The sequence below is a fragment of the Ochotona princeps genome, unplaced genomic scaffold, assembly GCF_030435755.1.
Source record: "Ochotona princeps isolate mOchPri1 unplaced genomic scaffold, mOchPri1.hap1 HAP1_SCAFFOLD_1103, whole genome shotgun sequence".
Classification (NCBI taxonomy): Eukaryota; Metazoa; Chordata; class Mammalia; order Lagomorpha; family Ochotonidae; genus Ochotona; species Ochotona princeps.
Genome location: NW_026696090.1, coordinates 13914 through 36528, shown reverse-complemented (window position 1 = coordinate 36528; position 22615 = coordinate 13914). Strand labels below are relative to the sequence as shown.

The 22615-nt window shown below is 51.5% G+C and overlaps 2 protein-coding genes across 2 annotated transcripts; both read right to left on the bottom strand.

Annotated features, from left to right (window-relative positions):
- Positions 1-4641: 4641 nt before the first annotated feature.
- LOC131478811 (uncharacterized) lies at positions 4642-13662 on the bottom strand. The gene is given in 17 exon segments (XM_058659384.1): positions 4642-4753; positions 5281-5485; positions 5799-6552; positions 6838-7092; positions 7823-7949; positions 8175-8351; positions 8567-8806; positions 9239-9986; positions 10146-10211; positions 10587-10778; positions 11216-11326; positions 11329-11341; positions 11750-11893; positions 12198-12335; positions 12654-12847; positions 13159-13239; positions 13461-13662. Coding segments are annotated over 17 exon segments (3759 nt in total).
- Positions 13663-19589: 5927 nt separating this feature from the next.
- LOC131478810 (kinesin-like protein KIF19) lies at positions 19590-22334 on the bottom strand. Its single transcript, XM_058659383.1, has 5 exons — positions 21456-22334; positions 21005-21137; positions 20169-20821; positions 20031-20078; positions 19590-19868 (listed from the first exon to the last, which is right to left on the bottom strand). The coding sequence occupies exons 1-5, from the start codon at positions 22332-22334 to the stop codon at positions 19590-19592; spliced, it is 1992 nt and encodes a 663-aa protein (XP_058515366.1).
- Positions 22335-22615: the final 281 nt, after the last annotated feature.

The window sequence follows — 22615 nt, the reverse complement described above, 5'->3', positions numbered from 1 at the left end:
TACACAGAGAGTGCAAGGAAATACAACTCTATAGGCTCCGCGTATCTTTCTCATTCGCTTGTGTTACTGAAGACGCACAGAGAGCATGTGTAATTGCGCTTTACCCTGAGGTATGTATGTATGTAGCAGTATTTTGGGGTTGGATGGGTTTTCAGCGTTCTTGGAGACGTTGACGGATGAGCACAAGCAACAGCTTCTACGTCGCCATTACCGTGTCGCAACGCAAATGCTGTATGTAGCGCCCTTTGAACCTCTTCCCCAACAGAAGGTGAGATTTAAGAGTCCTCAGGCGGCCAGTGCTGAGTGAAATAGGGGCGAACGATCACGTACTGCATACACGTTTCTCTTAGCTCTCCAAGGCTGTTCTACTTCCTGGTCGCTGTAGCGTATTTGCCACGGCTTCGTCCGTACCATCTATGACGACAAACGTAGGCCACACCTACGCGTGTATGCATATATTTATATCCGAACAAAAATTCATGTGGGTGGAAAGTGAGAAGGACGGAAGCGAAAAAGCTTGACTGTCACCTAAGCATTTGCTAGAAACGGACTTACGGCGACATTTTAGGAAAAAAGAAGGAGCGGAGCGAGAGAAGGTAACTAGCCGCTGCGCACACTGCACGTCATTCTAAACACTCCACACGAGTAGCACGTATACACACATACAACACATCGATGTATGTCTCTCTGTGTTTTATGTCAGCATGTGGAAACATACTGTTATGTTTGGAGTGCGGGCCATCTAGACCGGGGGTGTACGACTGCTCTGACAGTGTAGCTGTGCAAGCAGGGAACACACTCGCATTTACTGCAGCAGGGAAGCTCCACCTTCGTTGTTGGGAAGTGATAGTACACCATTATGACGCTCTATATGTTGAAAAATAATATGACTACACCACCACGGTGCCGATGCTGGCCATAGTGGCGGAACGAGGCTCTAGAAGTCCACTATTCAAATTGCCCTAGAGGATACAACATGTGGGGCCACGTTCCAGTTTGTACGTGTTGTCTGGCCCTGTAGTGATCATCGTCTTTCTAGGTGATAGCTCCGTTTGCATCTAGTTGCGCTTTAGTATGCGGGCGTTTTCCGTTGAGGTTACGGTGTATACGTCACTTTCGTAGTATACTTGAGGTCTCCCATGCATCCGCGCGGGCTTCGGTTCCAGTAGGTGGACAGTCTGCTTCACTTCATCTTCTTCACATGTAGTTCTAAATTGTACTGCAGAAGCGGCTACTCACCGCAGCTTTAATATGATTCAACGATTGCTCATCTTCCTGAGCAGTAGAACTTCAGGAGCCAAAAAGCTACCCGGCCTTGGAGATGCCGCCTACCCTGCGGTCTATCACTCAGCGCTGTAACGTGAAGGAGTGCTCCGTAGTATGTTCCTTCGCTTCGTGCAAAGTACTGTCTGATTGTTGTATTATGTCGTGTTGCTGGTTGTATGCTCTCTGCTGCAAACACATTGAGAGGGTCTGGTCTGCGCCTTCACGGCGTCTCGTAGGCCGCTAGTGTCCTAGGCAAGATCCCCCTTTTTCTTAGTAGTGCATGCGATCATGTGTAGCGCACACCGGCTCGCGTTTTCTGCTTCTCTAATTAGCAGTGTGTCAGTACAGAAGGTGCTAAGACTTTCATTTTCTTTTCCTCCAGTGGTCGTACGCTATGGTTGTGGGCTGACTATGTGTCGCCAGCTGCTCGTACAGTGAACAATGCTTTATCTACTCGAATATGAGCAAAACAGGCTGTTGCAGCTTTCCTGTGCATTTCGTTTTCCCACCAGGCCCCCTAGTATTCCATCTGTACACTGCGTGCACGCGGGGTTCCTACTGAAGATACTAGCTATCACAGGTTTTCTCTCCCTTTTCAGTTACTTACACACGTCGCTACTGCTCGCTGGTGCCAGTCGTCCCAGGCCTCTACTACCAGACGGCCTTGATGTTATGTGTTGCACCCCGCTTGCAGTACCGGCACGAAGCCCCCCCCAATGCACATCAGTCAGGACGAGGCTTTGAGCACGCTCATCGGGTGTACACAAAGAAGCTTTTAGAACAGGAAAAGCAGCTGAAGGCGCTACAGCTTCACGATGTCGTGTTTGCAAATCTCTACGGGAGACTCAGGGTAAGTACCAAGACGCGTGGAGCTCACACAGCGTTTTTATCAGGAATAGGCGTGCAACACCGTAATATTGTTAACAGTCTGTGACTAACTGCGCCATATGATGGACAACCACGAGCAAATACACCATCGCTGATGATGTCCGAGAAGCCTTGTTTCTGGTCAGTTGGCGTTAAGTTGCTTCGGTTGCAGGCGCGACAATTCATGTAGCACGCGGTGCTGCTAATGGGCACTCTGTATGAGTTGCTGTATGTTCGAGTAGCTTGTTTTTTCTGTCTGCAGGAATTGTTTCCAGAGCGCAGTGATGCGGCATTGTACCGCATGTGCAAAGTAACTTGCGGAATAGCTAAAAGGCAAGGTATACCGCGAGTGCTAGAGGTACGCGCAGGAGGTCTCCTGAGGCATCTGACCGGCTGCAGCAAGTGTATGGATATTCATCCGAATGAGGCCACGAAAAACTGCTTGTATATTTGTGTCGTACGGATGTAGTGCGTTTCAGTCTGAATGGCAGGTGATTCATGCATGTCTCGGCGGAAAGTGAGTGCACATTGTTGTGAACAGGCAGGCTTGCTGGCGCTTTTTGCAAGACCTAGTACCACTTACGTATCTAAAGAGCGCTCAGAAATCTATCCCGCCACTTATGTGTGCTGTTTTGTCGCAGCCACTGAAAAGAAAGCTTGAAGACGCTCGCTTCTCCCTTGGTAGGTACCGGTGCAGTGTTCACAGGAGAGGCGGCTAAGGCGCACTCGTTGACGTTAGCTCTCACGCGTCAAATGCGTGATGCAGAAAGAGCTGCACCGCATGTTTGAGAAGGGGCACAAAAGCTGTCGTGAGTGAGTCTAATGCAAGGGTACAGGAGGACCATATTTCTGTCCGGTCTTGAAGCTCTTGAGACACTATTCACTTTAGATAAATGCACACGACAACCAGCGCTCGTGTCATCGGAAGGTAATATTCGCGTATACCAAAAGTCAGGGACGGGCTCAATTATTCAGGCAGCCGCTATCGGGCGTGACCATGACCCCTTCACTCTTCTGTGGCTGCGACTGATTTGCAAGTTGAATTCGGTGATAAAGAGTTTCTCGTTCATCCTGTGTACGAGTTGGTCTTCTCTGTTGTACGTGCAGCGCGGGAGCGACGGAAGTGCGGCACCAGATCCACAGGGCAGAGGTTATGTTCTCGTGAGGCTGTTTGAGTCATGCATGTTAGTTCCCGTACGCAGCAGCGAACGACGGCTGGCCATTGTCCAGGAATCAGGCGCAGCACCCAGGTGTCTATCTACTACTGAGCGCGTATGCGCTTTAGCATTGACTGAGTATCTTCTAGCAGAAGCCGTTGCGACGGATGTTGTCGAGCTTGTTTTTCCAGTAAAGCGCTCCTACTACCCTACCGGGGTGCTTTTCATTTTTCATGTGGCGCCGTTCCACCATAATGTGGGAATTGTTTAACTTGTTGTCTTCTGGTTTTGTGAAGAGGTCCTCTAATGTTCATCCATCACCACCAAGGTCAAGCATTACGGATGCGTTGGCATAAGGCGCGCAGCGGCGTAGCTATACTCATTTTCGCGATCTGGGTGTCTGTGCGAAAAAAGAGCTTAGGCGCGTAGACACTTCGGCATGTACCATTAGCTACGCGTAATTGCACATTGCGGGTTTTTCAAGCTGTGGATATTTTAATACGTTCTTGTAGCTCACATTGAGTCAGGGACGCAGACGTCCCCGGTTCTCCGCAAATACCACACGCTTACCTTCCTGACTGCAAGCAATCGTCGGGACTGTGCGCTAGACTTTTGCATTCCCCACGTCTCGAGGCCAAAAGCGCTCAAAAAAGGGTAGTTAACAGTGCAGGCAACGGCAAATCAACCCGCTCACCTGACACAGTTGCACAGCTATGATATGAAAAAGCATTTTCTTTTGAGCTCTGGAAAAACCCGCTGGTGGCAGCATAATCACCGGCGCTGTACAACTTTCTGGGCTGTGGTCTGCAAGGCACGCCTCCGCCATTTGCGGCATCTGCCAGATGGCAGGAGAGTAGAAAACCCCTTTCACTCGTGCTTGCCAGCGTATATAAATGGGCATATCATAAGCATAGGGCATCTGAGTGGTACGCAGTTAGCAACATGTGTAGAGACAGGTGCGCTGGTGCAGGTGCATCACATGACGTGGATTTCCCATCTCCCCCACAACTTGAATCGACGTTACTACGTTGTTCTTGAAGTTTGATACATCGTATTGTAGCTGGATACAAAGCACAGCTCAGTGGAGTACATGAGCAATTTTCGGGATATCTGTTACAATGATGAAACGCTTGGGGCACAGTTTTAGCCGTCAGGAGAGGCGAGGCCAGGTGGGCAGACAAGAAGCAGTGATGCAAAGAATCACTCCGTGGCACCTCCAGATTCCACGGGGAAATCCACGTCCCGCTGGCAGCACATCGTAAACTCCGTTGAGAGAAGCTCCTTTATTGTACAGAACGTAGCATCCTGCTTTCCTGGCAGGGCTACAAGCATCTAGTCGAATCCAGTGAATTCAAATCGCTTCTTCGTCGTGCAGACTGGTGGGTTCCTCAGCTGTGGGAAGATCATCTGCCGACTCGACATCTGTTATACCCAGTTTCTCCAGCTTCTTCCTGGCGGCATATCTGTAGTAGCAGAATTTTTCCAGAACGCAGAGGATCCCGTACACGTCAAGTAATGGCGAGGTCTTCGTATGCACTCGACTTCAGTCAGAGGTGCATGCTCGATTATGCTAGCAGGGTGTGTGTGTGTGTGTGTGTGTTTAGCGAGCTTTTTACTTTAAAGGAGGACCATAGGATTTTCAAGAAGTCCAATACGATTGCATTGAGTACAAGTGTTAGGCTGGGCTCCGGCTGAGACGCATAAACCGCGGGTTTGCGCGTCGCTGATGTTCTTCCAGAACATTTTTGTCAGCAGTAAGATAGCTCAAGATTCACAGATTATGTGTGGAATTGTACTGACTGCACGTGGGAGGCTGAGCTTTTTAGAAAGGCACGCAGAGAGCAGACTCTCGGTCTAAATATCGGAAGCCTGTACCACGAGTTTAGCTCCTTTATTTGCTTTAGTAGTTTGATACTTGGATGTGTGTAACCGCACTGCCTCCAAAGGGAAGGCTGAGCGCCTCAGAACGACGCGTAGGGAGCAAACTTACATTCCAAACATCATGAGCGTGGACAACGGGTTTAACCGCGTCATTTGGTTTAAGACAGAGGCATCCACGATGGAGAGTTTCTGAGTTCCAATAACCTCGAAGTCGGAGTTCACGACGAGTCCGGTGGGTGCCGTGTTGCAGTGGTGCCACACGCTGGACATGAATGTAAGTGCGTATCTGGCCATCTCCTGTGGGTTGTAGGGATCTGCAGAGCAAAAAATTTGGGCCCAACGCGACCACGAGAGGTTTCGCTGCCGCACCTCGAACACCTTTGAAAGTCAGAATACAGCTGCTTCGTGTACTTTTCGAATCAGGGTTCTGCACAAGACGTCCGATTGTAGCGTTATACAGTTGCAAATGTGAAGTCGTGGCGACCTAGTTGTACCGACCGCATCACAAACAGTGAGTTGCTAGGCTTCCTTGATAGCGACTATACAGCCGAGTCCGGCATATCACTACAAGAGGCCAAGGAAATAAACCAAGAGCTTACAACCTATCGTAATCACGAAACCCCTCACCTGGTAATCGTGGTGGAAACGTGGCAGCCCACTGTACGCTGCCCGGTGTTGTTTTGTCTAAAGGTCGATCTGCTTTAGGGTAGTCCAGGTCTGGATCTACAAGAACATCACCCCTTTGATCTATGGTAGTTGATCCTGGAATGACTGTTTTGAGTAGAGCTGCACCAGCGGTTGGGAGTCGCTCCATTACACCCCACATACGGTCGACAGCTGTAGACACTAGCCCATCGCGTTGAACAGCTCTAAGCACGCAGGTCTTATCCCCGCTGTTGCATGGCTCGGAGACCTTCGCTGCTTCTCTAGTGCTAGGGGATTCCCCGCCTTCCGCGTCCTTACGATGTGAGGAATCGGGCGCCTCGTGCTGGAGAATGCGGGACAACTCCTCGTGTAGTTTCTTTTCAAGCGCTTCGTTCTCCGGTGTGCTAATGCACAGTGAGTTTCCGAATGCAGCGCAGCAAATATCCGCTGCGGCGCAAGATTTCTGACCGCCTACGCCACTGCATGGCTTTTTGCAAGCCTCCTCGGCTTCTTTGAGCTGCTGTTCTGTAAAGGGGGCCCTCGCTTCAGGGAGCCGGTCAGCGAGTTCAGTATGCTGCATTTTCCTCTTTTCGGCAGAGTCCGGCCCTACTAAAGAGCGCATTTTTTGAATCACGCGACGTGTTGCAAACCAGTGTAGCGGTTTTTCTTCAGCCGCATCCTTTGATTGATTTTTAGCTCCCAGATGGCGTCGAAACGAATCGAAATCGAAGCCGACCTGGAAGAGATTGCACAAAACGTCTCAAAAGGCGTTATTCTCGACAAAACCCTCGGCTACTTGTATCCTCGAAACCGAAGAGATACATAATGTCCATTTATCAAAAACATTTGTACAGCTATCCTGAGTCGGGTTCACAATCCTCTTCTCTGAGAGGTACAGCACTTGGAGTATTGGGGTTCATTCACTGATAATGCATGTGCCCTGGAGCTTCGTATTTATCACCGCTCCAGAAAGTTGATTTCTCTTACGCTGCATGAAATTACGCACATCGAAACAGCTCACCTTTTCAAGCTTCCTCTTGTAGCCGAGCTTTTCCAACTTATGCTCGTCCACGTCAACAATCACAGAGTCTGAGTAGTCGTCCAGAACAAATTTATTCGGTTCTTCCTCTCCTTCCTGAATATACGTGCCCTGCTCCCCATCCTCTTCCACTGCGGTTGCAACCAGCTTTCTAGGTTGTATTTTCTGCTCAAGAGGTAAAATACGTCGCAGCCGCCTATGCTGGGGTGGAAGCAAATCCTGGAGGTAATTTTGAATCTGTAGAATGTCATCTCACATATTTCACAAAAGAGTAAGGTGAGTGCCCCTGTAAGACGACCTAGTAGGTGCGATCTTCCCGGATAAACACGAAACTCGGAAGGTACGCACATAGTTACGCATACGCCCTGCGTGTGTTCCTCTTTAATCTGCCTTGTAATCTGCGGATACATCTGAAGGAAAAGGACTGCAGGATCCGTTCGTCTGACGGATATGCGAAGCACACTGTACGCATATATGCGTGGTTAGATGCGCGTATTTGGCCAGTCCCTTCCATATAACGCCGCTTCGTACTTCATGTGGGGCATAGGCATTCTCTTGACCGCTCTGCGTGGCGCTTTGCGTTTGCAGGGCCTGTTACACGAATAAAGCACTGACGCTGCGAGAACAGGACGACTACCGGTCTGCCAGGAAGGCAGCGGCACAGCGGGCCACCCTAGCTCTTAGCTCAGGCTTTCGCGTCGAAATCTACCACTGGCGATGTGCTATTATCTTGTATTGTAAAGGCACGGTTCTAAGCAATGCTCGCTGCCGGAGAAGCTCATGACATCGATCGTGGCGTGTCGTACTCCTCTAAAGAGCTCAGAATTGGTTCGCGCGACATGGAAGTTCAGATTCTCAGCTTGTGGAAGTGACGATGTAAGTCGCGCCTTTGTTTCCCCAAAGGGCTGTAGGACAACTAAAAGCCAAATCTCCTTCTTGCCAGCTCAAAGACAGAGGTCGGTCCTACCAGTGCAAAGTTGCCTTTCCGCGTCGAGAAAAGAGAAGTAGTGCTAGCAATGGTCAGAAGGAGATCCAGCAAACCGTTGAGAATCGTCGCAGGACACGACGCTGATCCTGCTGGCTGAAGAATTCCCCTGAATGCACGACATAAATACCCAAGAAACACTTCATGAGGCTTGTGGGACTGTTCTCAAGCAATCTACCTCTCACCACATTTGGAAAATAAGTTCCAGGTGGCGCACGATCCAACCATGCATCAGGGTAGGTGATGTACTATCTACAGATGTTGCTGCCACAGCGGCATCTTATCGAGGTTCTAACCACCTGAACCACACTGTTCTAAAGCATATGTAGCTGACCTGAATGCGTCACTATTCATAGACTCAATAAGGCCCGATAAACCTCTGACGGCATCAAAAAGATCTTGCTCATCTTGCAGGTAGTTACCCTCAACCTCCACGGCGCCGTCGGTCCGAAGGTGAACTGATCCGCGTGATTTCGGTTCTGCAATGAAGTGGAAGGTGGCCAAGGCTTTCCTGGGTGTGTACGCAAATAAAAGTCGAGGAGGGGATAGTATTGACAGATGGCGTCCGCCTTCTAGCAGAGATAACAGTTTAGACAAACTTCCCTCTTATATGCGCTCGTGAGTCACGCAGACGTGGGTCTACTTACGCAGTCAACCAGTCGAAAACAACACCCTAACTGTGTATCAGGTTGAGAACAGACTCACACATTTTGTCTAGGCACCTACCGAAAACACTTGATTATTGGCATAACGATTGCACATAACGGCTGAAAGACCGGCAGCCCGTAAGGTGGTTTGTAATCTCCACATGCTCCAAGAACCTCGAAAACGACGTCTATAAGCGGATCGTTTCTCAGGGCGGGGGGGAATACGAATCTGCTAGCGAGGACAACGCCCTCCTGCGTGCGCCCACCTGATGTCTCCTCGGCAACGACAAGAGAACATGTTAGCGTCCGTTTGCCGATGCTGATAATAACAAGCATAGGGAACACAGAGCAGGAGTTACCAGGTGGCTATCTGCAACTAATTTCGTTTGAATTCTCCCGTCCCCCGTTCTCTGCCCAGACGCGGATGTTCCGTGAGAGAGCGAGCAGGAGTAATACCGGCTTGGAGGAAGACTACTCTACGAAAAAAAAGGTTGACCTCGCTTCTGTTGATGCGCACGCAGCACATCTTTTGACGCACTGTAGAAGCAGTCTGTGTGACACATCACATTGAAGCTACAGTGGCCACACGATGAAGAAATTATATGCTTCCGAAGTTTCAGAAGGCGAAAGCGCTTCCTCACTGCTGGTACACCGCGACGGTGTGGCAGCTCGAGAACCTGGCCGACCTATACGGGAATGCTGTACACGAAAAAGAGCCCATGAGCTTATACAGAAAGTGCGAGTGGCGTGCCTGTAGCGTTCCGCGCTGCATCCTTGCGGCGGTCCCGCCTTCTTTATGCCCATGGCCTGGCAGACGCGCGGAGGGGCTAGAAGTCCTTCTTGAGGATATCGTACATCAACGAATCTTCCAGTAATCTCGGGCGAGAGTGAGTTTCTGTAATCCGCTAGCACAACGCGATGGGGACTATTTTCGTGTCCCGAGGCACTCTCGTCGGGGGAGACAACACCTTCATCTGAGATTTCTGGCGAGGGGACATCTGGAGACGTTGGCCCGTGTGATGAGCTTTCGGTTGTGGCATCGTCGAAAGATACTGCCGCGTCTTCAGAGATTCCTCTCGACAAGGTGGCGAAGGGGGCGTACCTGGAGGCTGGCAGAAACGTCCTCCGGTAGTGGACATCTCTACGGCGACTTGCCTTGCTTGCCAAGTGCTGCATGTTTTTCAGTGCCTTGTCTTTCCACAGAGGTAATTCTGCCCCGAGTTGTGTCCTGAACGCTTGTGTGCCCTGAGTAGCTGAGCCCGCATCTACACGCTGCACGCTCCCTAGAAAGGTGGTGTTGCCTGCGGCGGTCCCATTCGTAGAATTGTGATGGTGTATGCTGTACGCTTCGCCAGCGCTTGCACGTTTTACTCGCCTGCGGTTGTCTCCGACTGGTGCCATGCGCCGGATGGGTCTCGGTGACACAGGCAGAATTTCGTCAGCGTAGTTTGCCGTGAATGCACTCACGGGGATGAATACCCGGTCGCTAAAACTCTGCCCTGAGAAACGGCAAGCGAGAACAGCAAGAAGGGTTATGCCGCACTGGTGCCTGTTACATAAGGGGCTGCCCCTTTTGACGTACAGACAAACACGCCATGTGTTCCAGACAAGAGGAAAATACAAGTGCTGTTCATGCCACCATGTCACCGGAGGCTTACCAACATGTGGGTTTTCCACGATTACACGAGCACCTATCTCTTCCACTTGCTTGCGAGGGCCGATACCTGCAGTGAACAGGATTGGTTGGAATAGGAAAATCCGGGTTTCAAATTTAAAGGTGGATCTTCAGCCCCGCGCGACAACCAGGAGAGAGATAAATCTAAAGTATACTTGCTTTTTTGCGTGAGAATGTCGTCGGGGGCATGTTTGTTTGGTGGAGCGTGCATGAAATATTAAATGTGTCACTTGTATTGACAGGGACTCATTAACACTGTTATTTTCTAGCCGCAGTAAGTCAGGGATAGTGGCCGTTGCCATCGTGCTGAGTTCCGCCTGCTACTGACTCTGTGCAGTTTATATACGAAAGCCGGCTTTGAAGTAAAGCCATCGAGTAGCAGCTGCTGGACGCGTTCGGTGCAGTATACAGACTCCTTCCTTACCGGATTTGTACAGAAGAACGGCTGTGTGGATAGCTCCGGCGCTAATGATTATTTCGGAGCCCGGTGTGTCCTTTATGCAGACTCTCCGCAGCGATCTCGCATGTGAAAAAAATCGAGGTGGCGAGTCGTGCGCTTGTGCCCCGACGAAGACTGTTTGTGGAGCGATAAATGTGCCTATCCACGGACCCCAGCCTGTAAAAACCATTTGCAGGAGCCCGAATGTTGCCGGATGTGCAGAAGTGCGGTACACGGCACAGCTTCGATAACTGGAGAACAAACGCACATTCAAGTTTTTACCGCGACTTTTACACGCACACCAGGTGATGGCAATTTCAAGTGGCGACCAAATGATTAACGATGGATGATATAGAAACACGCCCACGAACACACCGTACTGCTCCAAAGGCGACGCGTCTAACTCTCAAGCGATACATAATGTGTGGGCGGTGCGAAAAAAGTTGGAAACGTCAGGTGTTGCCGAGACAGCCTACCTCTCCGCAAAGGCAGACGGAGGCACAGGCAGGACAGCAGACCCCTTTGCAACCGATAATATGAATACAGAGTGATCCGATCAGTACTCGTCAAAAACCGTACAGGTTACGCAAAGTCGTTTTATTGTTGAATCTAACCTGCGTGAGTGGCTGGTAGGGTCTGCCCAAAGTTTACGCCTTGAGGCTTGACATCCGCGTAGGACGTAGGCCGGTACAACACACACTTCGCCTTGGGGGCTGATGCGTCTCGTCGAACTCTATACGCTGAGCAGGAGCAGAAACACCAATGTTTGGACGCAAGTAAGCTTACTCTCTAGCGCCGCTCACCTTGTATGGTATTCAGAACACGCCCATTCGACGCGAGACGGCCGATGATAGGGCACAAGGACGGAAGTTTGAAAGGGAATAGCCGTACATGGTTCACTCAGAGACGCGTATACGCATATGCGCGGAGCAATTGTGGAGTTCGATAGGTCCTCAGCAACTGGCGGCTCACAGAACTTAGAGCGTCTACAAGCACGCCATGCTATGTGTGCCCGTTTCACGCTGATGCAGCAATATGCAGCCAGCATTCACTAAGCGTTGGTGCGACGGCCTGCTCTCGATAAAGGAAACAGCTGCGCAAGCGCCGTTTAGGAATTCGCGGATGGATGCATTTTCACGAATGCCTACCTCAACCATATGCCTGGTGCGCACGTTAACGTTTTTCTTGGCCTGCGGTGGCAATTCGTTCAAAAAGACGTCTGCCGCTCGTCTATACCCTCCATTAGGGACATCAAATAAGCTGAAGCTGCCCCACTGCTCGCCAACCTGTGACTCGCAAACGCATCCGAAAATAGCCAGAGCTGTTCACCTGAAAGGCTCTGTGTACACGGTAGTGATCGGCAGCCTTCTGGAACGGAAACACGTATCGTTTTCTTGCATGTGACGTCTGATTAGTCAATCATAAAAGACATAGCGCCACTTTACCTGCGCGCTTGTGAAAATAGCACAATCGTGCCGAGTGGTCGAGGACGCACCGCAAGTCACTCGCTCTGCTTGTGTGTAAGTTTCTGATTTGATGCTGGTGACACTGGCACGAGCCGACGTCATATTGGAGCTATGTCGCTCTCACCGCTACAGATGTGGAGTATCCTGGAGGCTGAGTGCCACCGACAGGTTTGAATCCTCGCGCTTGCAGTGCTCTCCCGAACGCGTTGCCAAATCGAGTGTCTTGAGGCATTTTGCGTGCCACAACTTGTCGCACATACCTATACGCCTACAAAGTGTGCCGCACCTCACATATAGAAGATGGCAGCATTGTGAAAGGAAACATAGGGCCGTACGACCGCTGCAAGACAGGGTGGACAAAAGAATGTCCGCGTGATATCCATCCTGATCCCCAATTTGTGCAGCTTTCTTGTCTGGCTGGGTGAAGTGCTGCACGGTCAAGTCACCCATGGATGCAGATGACTCGGCAGGATAAAAGGAGGCTTTCACTGCATGAGCGATAGCAACTGCTCAGCAGACGTCTCAGGGCGGTGGTCTGACTAGTCGTTGTCTTTCTGGGAAATGGTGTGAAGGTGAGAAGGCTCACTCTGCGTATTGCCGGCCATTGGAACTTGTAGGCTGGGAATCGTTTGTTCAAAAAATCGAAAAACTCCTTTTTTTCCTCAATGTAGATTGCAAGATCTATTGCCGTCCCGCCTCCCATAACAGCGGCGACGTGTGTGCGGATGCCCTTCCGCGTGTTGAAAGGCTGTGAAATGGCCTCATCTCCTATGGCCATGCCTGCCCACGATTACGCCAGTGCAACACGCAGCTCCACAGGTTTTTGCGTGGAATGCTCAGGAGCTGCATAGCCCCGCAGCCTTGTGAAACGGCTTTCAAAAGCGAGCGTAGATACCTATGCAATCGCAGTGTAGGTGGCGTGGGCGCATGACGAGACGGGAAGGATATATGTGTGTACACGATAGTTCGCATGGGGATCCGTGCTTCCACTATTGCCAGCAAGGTTCTACGAACAACCCTTGCATGCAACACACAATAACATGCAATCGAAGAAGCTGGTCTGTCCGCTATCTTCAAGTAGAGAAATTCACCATCGCTGTAGATCGTCATTGCTCGTGGTGCTTGCTCGAACGTTCTCTCAAGACCTCTCTCCAGTACCAGGATTTTGCGACCTGCACAGTGGCAGTTTCACCGCAACAGATTTGTCACAGTATGTACGCCTCTTGCTGCCTCGCAGGACACCTTTTTACTTTCGCTTGTTCGGCACGCTGTTCCGTCTACAAGATGGTACTGACGAAGGCTTCAAAGGTTGAATATCGTCGGGCACCACCTAGCATCTACAACGGGGAGCATTACGAGACAGTTCTATTTGCACAGCAGGATGTCACCTCACCTTCTCCCCGCAGGGCCAAATAGCTTGCAAGAGGGCACCCTGCAGCCCCGCAGCCAATGACAATGAAGTCGTACAGGTCAGTATCCGTCGGAATTGCCTGGTTTCTGGGAATGGACCTCGTCGTTGTAGAGTGTTCACCAGGAGCGTCCGCGTGCTCTACGTAACAACGTCGAATACAAACACGGGCCGAATGCAGTGGCATGCTTTTGCAAAGCTGTACAAGCTAGTGCTTCCCCTGCCTTACAAACATGCACAATGAAGAGCGCAAGTTGTAAGATATGCATAGTGAAGCCACCGCCGCGTAGACGGTGTACTGGACTTAGGTGTTTGTGAAAAGGCGCTGCATGGCAGGCAGTGACTGAACGTCCGCTTATGCGTTCCAAAAGCCAGTCCAACGTTCAAGCCTGGAAAACGCCAGTGCCGCGCATAGCGGAAGCCGTGCGCCGCCTGGAGTACCGGCTCCGAGGAAGGACTGGACAGAAGGAGGACTCCGCGACTGACTGCAGCGGGAGCGAGGACGCAGAATTCTCGGCTACCCTTGCCGTTATTCGACGGCTGCACATAGACTCACCACTGGCGTGACTTGATTGGGAGGCGGACGAGTGACTGGTCGCAGCAGTATCTGAGTCTTGAGTGCTGACGATAGCCGAACCCGTGTGGCCAGGCACAGGCATTAGGTTTGCCCCAACTTGTGGAGGAAACCTTCCATTACGGCCTTTGACGAAGCTTATTCTTGAAAAGTGTCGGCGTCCGTGACCGAAAGGATTGGCGATAGCGTCGCTGCTGGGATTTGAGGACAGACCTTTTGGCGTAAGATCACTTGAAGTAGGGGTGTGGTTTGGCTGCACTTCTTCTATCACGGTTTCGGTGGTGTTACGATTCTGGTGTTCATTTACGAAACTTGCTGCGTATTGACATCGCGTGAAGCTCCAAGCCGCGATGCACACCACCAACAAGCACAGGCTTCGGGGCCCTTGCCTTTTCGCCATAGCTGTAACAATATCATTCCTAGGGCATAAAAGCGGTGTTTGAACGAAGACGCGTCTGTGGCTCATTTGTCCCTTCACGTCTCATTCAAGAATATGAGGAAGCAGTTTCTTACCACTTGCCACACGCACGCTTGGCTTCCTCGCAAGGTCGAAAGAACCTGACACTAACCAGGTTTTGGCTCCTAATGAGCTTCCGCGAGAGAGACAGCTCGTTAAATAACTCGTCGCTTTGTGCTCTACCTGTTTTCAAGCGGATTAAGAGCAACTACGGCAGCGACTCCGGCATGCTGTATAGTTCCCTTAGGCTACATGAAAAGCTGGCAGGACACACCTGATACACGAGTTTAGGCCGCATGCTTGACTAAGCGGTTGGACACCGGCTCTTGCGAAAACCTGTTGTAGATCCTGAAGCGTCGCGCCGCGGAACGGCCGCAGTTGTTCCAAGTCGTACGCTTTGCGAAGGAAGAGAGTTCAGCGAGAAAAATGGAACTCTGATCATACGGTGGATTCTCGCTGCAGATAAAATCTCCAGTACAGCCCGCAAATACGCACGAAAAATTACTCGTGTCGGTAAGCGGTCTATGTTTGTTGGAATATCCGTAGTTGTTCTCTGCTAGCCCGAAACACGTCTGTCTGAGACTAAGGCGGAATATCGTGGCTGCCGCCTCTGATTTTCAAAAGGCGTACTACGCACATCACTTCGTTTCTTTGGCGAAGATGGCTGAAGACACTGCGGGAATCCTGATCGGATTGATCCCTAGCCCAAAAAGTCTTTTTCTACCTGGCGCCCCGCTTTCTGAAAAATAGCCGCACAGGGCGAAGGGCCAAAAAGTACCAGCTAGGAAAATAGCCCCATAGGCGGTGTGCTTTCAGATCCCCATTACTGGCTGCTTTCAGCCGGGCGCAGCGCGACTAGCGCCCGAAGTGTACGTGAGCCTGAGTAGGGTTTTAAGGATGAGACTAACGCTTCAAGATGCTTGATGCTTTCTGATTAGCCGGGAGTGGAACGTGTAACAGGATCCGTCATACCTGTATTCAAAAGTATGCCAGACAGCGGTGTACATTTGCCAGGAATGCACTCTGCAGGGTGAAATCTGCCAGGACAACCTTTAAACATACGTGTACGCGCAGCGACATACGCAAATGATTCATGCCACAAGCATGGGCAAGAATCCGCACCACGCCGAGTGGCTTCTACTACACATTGCTGCGCCCGGCATCTTTTTTCCCATTCCGAATCAGAAGAGATCTCCCATAGTAGCAGAGATCTACCTTTATTGTAACGTAACCTAGCACTGAGCAGCTTTACTTGCGTGCAATGCCGTTCATTTCTCTTCTGCAGCGTGAATATTAAGTATTCCTGCCCATATGACAGCACATCGATTTACGGGTTCGCTCTAGACGTAGGTCTGACGCGTTACCGATATGACGGACAGATGATACCACTACACACTGCTTCCATCTAGAATGACTGCATTTACAAGCGCTGCCCGCCCGCTGAAGTGTGTACAAGCAGCGCGGGCCGATGGCGTGTGGTTTCAGTCTCCCATACGTACGATGCACACGCACTTCCGGTCCTGACCACGCTATTCATTGTCAGAGTTATTGTGACCCGCCTTCGAAGCATTCGCTTTGAACGGCGCCGTTGCGTGATGGTGCGCGCACCGCGTGCAATAGAGAAATCCAGAAGCCTCTACCCCTTGCCTTCGCGTACGATAGCGGAATCCAGCAGCCTATCCTCCTTGCCTTCTGCTTTGGCAAATAAGGTCGCACATGGACTGTCGACCGTAGAGTGCGTTACCGGAGACCAACGTAATACCCCTGGGTGACGAAACGTCACACATCGAGATATAGAGGTACGCTGCTGAAACAAGGCACCTACACTGCGCAGCAACGTCCTTGAAGACGTTTCATTTGAGACACCTACCAAAAGTACGTGCCACGAGACGTGGAGTGAGTGTTGCTCAGCGCAAGGGTTTTCGAGTCGTGATGTGCGCTGCAGTTTACTTCTGAACATCTGCGCATGTATTGTCGGACTTCGCAGTAGCACACAGCGGTGGAAGAGATTTCTGCAGTCTCACTAGCATAACTGTGAGCGAGCACCAGAGAGAAGCCGAAGCCGCTTGAAAAGTTTATTTGTTTATCCTCTATCACCGAAGAAGCGAAGAACAAAGTGAGGAATTCGAGTAGGTGGTGCCGCCGCATGGGGCACGGGTTGCACACTTCCCTGAGAATATCTGGACACAACGACGTTTTAAAGCACACTAGCAAGTACTTCGTCTCCGTGTGACAAAACCTCACCACTGGTGAGAACAGCGTTGCGTGAAGATGATCTTCACACCTGTGTGAGTGCATGGTACATCTCGTAGTACGCCACGCGTACGCGTGGGTGCCAGCACGTGGGAAACTGTCTCTCGGTCCTGCATTCCTGCCTCCGTGCTTGCAGTACTGAGATACTTGAGCCGGAATAAAGTAGTGGATTTGTGCAAGGTCCTTCAGGGGCAAGATCTATCATAATATATGTGCTTCAGCCGTATCAGTTGCCTGTCGTTGAGGCAGTTGCACGCGTGGTTGACATACGGTCGCGTGGTCCTTAGCCGTCTACGACCGTTTCTTCACTATGAATGCCAACACTTCACAACGTTGACGGTATCTGCTTAATGTCCTACTCAGATCAGCTTCCGGCCTCGCTTGCATTAGTAGCCCTCACTACCTCGTAGTGTTGTGGTTATTTACTGGCGCTTTTTTGGTAAGTCCTCTTATTTCTTCTTGGAGTTGGTCTAACGTATTGCGCAGTAGAAGCTATCTACTCAATAAGCAATGACGCTGCAGGCACCGTATATGACTGTCAGTGACGCGGATCAGGGCGAACCGTTGGATATGTTAAGCTGCTATGACGCCGCATTGCGTCGAAACTAATCGGTGCGCGCACCGAGGCAAATAAATAAAACGCCCGCTCTGGCGAGCCACGGTGCTTGTGGACGCTCTGTGGACACTTACAAGCCACGCAGACACAGCCACAAAGCAAACACCAGCCTCGTGTCCATAGAAGTCATCGGTGTGTTGAGCGGGCGAAAAGGTTATGTGTTTTGTACGTTCGACGAACAAAAGGGGCAGCATAAGTAACGTTCCAATCACGCTTTCACCCGCGCTCGTCGTCCGCTGCACCTGCACGCCGGAAGCCGAAATGTGCTCTGGCTCGCGCACCGAACCCTTCTCCTTCAACATGAGTTCTAGTGCTTGCTTCACTGAGCGTCAACACCCCGTCCGCAGGTCCAATGTCGACGGACGTGCTACTCGAACGGACGTGCAAGTGCTTTTGAGCGGCCAGCTCTGGGGATGCTACGTGGGTAGCCTGAGAGCGGTGGACTGCGTTGCTGGTATCTGCAGGCAGCTCCATTGGCGTGTGCTTGCTCGTGGTACGAGACGTGGCACCAAGTGGCCCACCACTACTACTCACAGGTGATCTTCTTCGCTCCTGCGCAGCAGGCTTTGAAGCACCCATACCGTCGGAAAACTCCATCTCTTCGGCTGATTTCTTAATGTTATACGTCCCGAACTCGTCTGGAACGTCAACGTCTTCGGAAAAGCTCCGCGAGGATGCTGGCTGCAGTGTAAATTCGCCTTTCGAAATGTTTTCAGCGATGATATTCTTGTGCTGCAGGACCTCCCTTGTGTCTGAGTGAAATGCAGCCAAGTAGGCGCCATTTTCAGCTGTCGTGGCCTCGGGAAGACTTGAGAAGTGCTGCCGAAAAGGAGGGGAAGCTGCACAACTCGTCGCTGGCAGGTTCGCTGCATTTTGTCCTGGGTGTTTCGGCAGTTCAGACGATGATGTCTGCAGTACCGTCTTATCGGGGTCTCCAACCCCAGAGCGTGCGAAACGGCTTGTTAGTTCGTGCGCACGTAAATCCGCAGGCGGTGTTGGAGAAAACTGCGGCGATATGGTGGGATTGAACGAGCTCGACCTTCCACTTTTAGGGGTGTCAGCTTCTATCGAGTCCAGCGCGACAGAAATCTCGCTTATGCAGGACGCCGTAATGGGCACCCCACTAGTGACAGACCGCGAGCAAGCTGCTGTCCAAGGTGCAAGCGCTACTGGTTGAGAACGAGGGGTATAGAATGGGCATTCTTGGGACAGTGGCGATATAGTGCTCACTCGCCCTGGAGACACCTCACGAGAAACCTGCTTGGTGGAGGTAGGGGGCGATCGATTATCCATATACACCGCGGTGGGAGATCGGCCTCCTCGGTTGCACAAAGCACTGTGACCCCCGTCAGCTGGAGCGTGGCTGCTAGTGTAGAGTGCCGATCGCCTCACACGGGCACACCGCGTTGCGCAGCCGCCCCTGTGACTGATAGCTGGCAGGCTGGCGGGCGGCGTCATTTTGGAAGGTTTATGATGAATGAGATGTCTATGGACTGCTGAAGAGGATTGCTTCATGTTGTCAGCTGCTGGAGCTGTACACTCCCTCGAGGCATACACGCGTGAGGGGGCCACGATGGACCTGGACGACTGCCGCCGACCGCCCAACCCAGCCGCTAGGACTGCAGTCGCTAAATTCTGCTCCAAACAAGCAGTGCGTTTTCGTTGGCTTTCAGGCTTCTGCGTCTGTCCGTCCGCGCAGCGTGGACCGTCTCGAGGGTGGAGATGATCAGACGACTCCAATTCTGAAGACTGGGTACTGTTTTGTAGAACCTCCTCCACAGATAGTCCGGCAGGCAGCTGCAATCGCTCCTCTAGCACTGATTCGTGAAATATGTTTCGCTGGCTTCGACAGTTTTGCATAAGTGTCTCGCTGAGCTCTTCATTGGTTTGCTACAAACACGCCAGAGCATCAGCGCTTCGGCGGTTGAGCATGGGGTGCAATCACTATACAAAGCGTTAACCCGCAACCAGCGTTCCAATGCCAATCCCATTCCTCATGAAACAATTGTAAACCATGCATCTAACCTGAAGTTCGTAATTCTGCTCCAGAAGAGCCTCCATATTCTTCAACAGGGCATACAGAAGAGCTGGAGAGTCAGGTGTGAGCAACAGTTTATGCTGGAGCTCCTCACATTCGGCGGCGTTTACCCGCAAGCGTGTGACTAGATCCTCTTTTGCCTGAGTACAGTCACACACCATGCAGCAAGCCGTGGTTCATGGCGGGGTCCAGTGATCGACATCCCGGTGTGTGGTACACTTGTAGCGGACTATGTGCCTTCCGAACCGCCACCAGAGGTACAGGGACGGCGTGGCCACTAATGTTGAGACAAGTCCTTGGCTGTCAAGAGGCTCCACCTTTTGTAAAGAGCGCGCTTGACTCGTGAGACTGCAGGTCGCGCCGTCCGAATTGAGTGGGGAGTGCTGCTCCAGCTGGTGCAGCTGCTCGTCTAAGCGAACAAGAGCTTGACGCAGCCGTTGCCTTTCTTGCAGAGTCTGAAAACGTTAGCAGTATACCATGCCTGCAGTACCGCAATCAACTGATTCGCGTATACACAGCTCATCTTGGTAAAGACACCCGTACTGGGCGTGCGCATTTGCAATTTGCACCAATGCAATCAATTCCTTAAACTACGTCCGCCACTCCGGCACACGTACCTTGACGATGCCGGCCACCCGACTAGTGGAAGCTGATGCCCCCGGGTCCTACAGAACAAAGAATAGCGGGGAGCGGAGTCGGCTGTAATTCCTTTAAAACTAGTAATGCCTCCTGCATTCATCGCTCAGATGCACCACCGTGCACACGGTGGACACTGCCACCATGCTGCTCCTGCGAGCCTCCCAGTCTGACACGCAGTTACAGACCCCGTAGGCAATGGAGGAGCTGCGGTTGAAGAGCACGACCATGAACGTGTAGCCAGCAACAAGCTGGTCGCGACGCGAGAGCAGAGAGCTGTCATCAACAGTGATAGCTCTAGCATCCCTTGTGCATAATGAAATCGTTTTTCTCCAGATTGTGCATTCTAAGAGTCGGGAGGAAGTCCGCAACTGCCACCCACGTGGGAATCGCACCTGCAATACAGAGGCCTGCGCCCCGGATGCAAGCATGGCTCTCAGGGTGCCGACTTCGGCTTGAAGCTGCTCAATGACATGCGTATACTTTTCGATATGGTAGTTGACCGTCAAAACATTTCGTTTCGAAATGGTCTTTATGTTTTTGGCTCGATTGGCGTACTTCAACGTGTTGTTGGTGTCTTCAAACTGTGTGTGTGCAGGCGAAATGTTTGCAATCATGACAGTCCGACAGCTGCCACCAAGAGAGTCCTTGAGGAGACGCGTTAGCTTGCTGTCTCTATAAGGAACAAAAATATTTTTAGCCGTTTTGCCCCGGTCGCACAATGCGTTGATGACGTTCCCAAGCGCAAGTAAGGACCGATTTATGCTTGCCCCTACGCGAACAGCATACCACAGCGCTGTACCAAACTCGGCTGACAGGGGAAAAGATGGTATACGCTTCCAGAGGGAGAGCAACGACGTTCCGTAGCGCTTCGTGGCAGTCGCTGGGGGCAAACGTCATAAAAGACTTGCGGGTAGAGAGCGCAGCTGATACAGGGAAAGAAGAGAGTACGCACCTTCTACCATACGCATCCCTCTATTGTTGTTCTGAGAAGCTCTTTCGCTGCCTGCCAGATCCACCATTGACAATTTACCCACTGCGAGCTCTGCGGTCACGCCGGGTATTCTACTTTTCTGGGTCACTACAACCTGCAAGCACACAATTTGGAAGGGACCACTGTGATCCGGACACAAGATGGAGGCGAGCTACCGCATAAACCTTTTGTCTCGGAGTGGAATAGGTTTTTTCGCTTCTCGTGGGAAGCTGGCACTGAAAGTCGTGATCTCCATTTGATAGAGGTATAGCTCGAGCACTGAAGGAGGACACTGCTGCACCGTGACATCGTGACATTGTAGGTGCCTCCAGGTGATGACCTAGGAGGCATTGTCCGTGGACGCCTCCAGTACCACGCTTCTAACGGTCAACTGTTGGACTACCGATCTGACAAGAATTCTGATATATTTCACCTGCAAGACAGCGTGACTGCGGCTGCTGGTTTGATTCGCGTCCGTTGGTTCTTGTATTCTCCTCTTGTTCCCTTTTTGAAGCAGTTCAAGAATCTCGTGCGCAGTCTTGACAGCAACCTCCGATACGTTAGAAATGGCCATGCCTCGTGTTGGATCCTCGCGGACCTCGCAATGATCATTTCGAGCGTCTAGCAGATCCCGAACAGTTTCATTGTAAATCTCCAAAAAAGAGCAACGGATATTATATTCGTTGTCAGCGGATTGCTGGTCTACCTTGACAAAGAGGTCCTTCAGGGTGCGCACCATCACGCCTGGGTTCTCATATGAGCCAATCATCGTATAGGTTTTCCCCGCACCGGTGGCACCGTACGCGAAGGCAGTCGCGTTGAAACCACGAAGAACTCCATCGACGAGGAATTCAGTTGTATTTGCGTACACGCACTGCTGGTCTTTCGTGGAGTCGAACACATAGTCGAACGCGTAGCGTTTTTCCCGCGTGCGCTTGATTCGTAGCACGTCATCGTGGCTGCACAAGCCAGGGTCCAGTAAGAGCACAACCTTATTGTCTAGAACTCGCACCACGTCTTTGCTGCCGTTCTGTAGCTCTCGCGGCTGTACAGGACGGACACGAACAGTGACGAGGATATTCGGATGCCCTTGCTTGAGGTCGTCTATGAAGTCCTCTGTCTCGTGCTCGAGACTGAGTGCGGGCACCTCAGTTGCGTTTGTGGGTAGATCTGTGCTGGAAGTGAGGGAATCTGCAAAGCTGCAACTTGTTCTGCCCGACGTGCTAGCCCGCGGCAACGTTCCGCCGTCAGTTCCCTGATGAGCTGGTATGGAACTGCTTCTCCCGCAAATGAGGCGACTCAAAGGCCTCATGGTGTGGTTCACAGCTGCGCTACATTAGACGCTCTGAAGTTAAGTCCGGGCACACGTGTAGCCGCCGCATACTAGGTCGCCTACAGCGGAGTAGAGCATACGGCCCACAGCCACTGCCAAGGACACTCCGCGCAAAGAGGCAGTAGTACCGCATTCAACCAAGGCCCTTGTTGAAGGCGCAGGCAACTCTCGCGCGCGGAACATGGACATCATAGCTCTACTGAGCAGCGTCGGTTGAAGAACCGAAGGCGGCCAGGCTACTACGACACCCACATGCGGTC

What these genes read in the sequence shown, in the direction of transcription:
- LOC131478810 (XM_058659383.1), bottom strand. Translation starts at nt 22,334, where the DNA reads ATGAGGCCTTTGAGTCGCCTCATTTGCGGGAGAAGCAGTTCCATACCA. An exon ending in AGGGATGCGTATGGTAGAAG is followed by an intron (nt 20,822 to 21,004) that starts GTGCGTACTCTC and finishes CTGTTCGCGTAG; the next exon opens with GGGCAAGCATAAATCGGTCC. An exon ending in GGGTGGCCGGCATCGTCAAG is followed by an intron (nt 19,869 to 20,030) that starts GTACGTGTGCCG and finishes TAACGTTTTCAG; the next exon opens with ACTCTGCAAGAAAGGCAACG.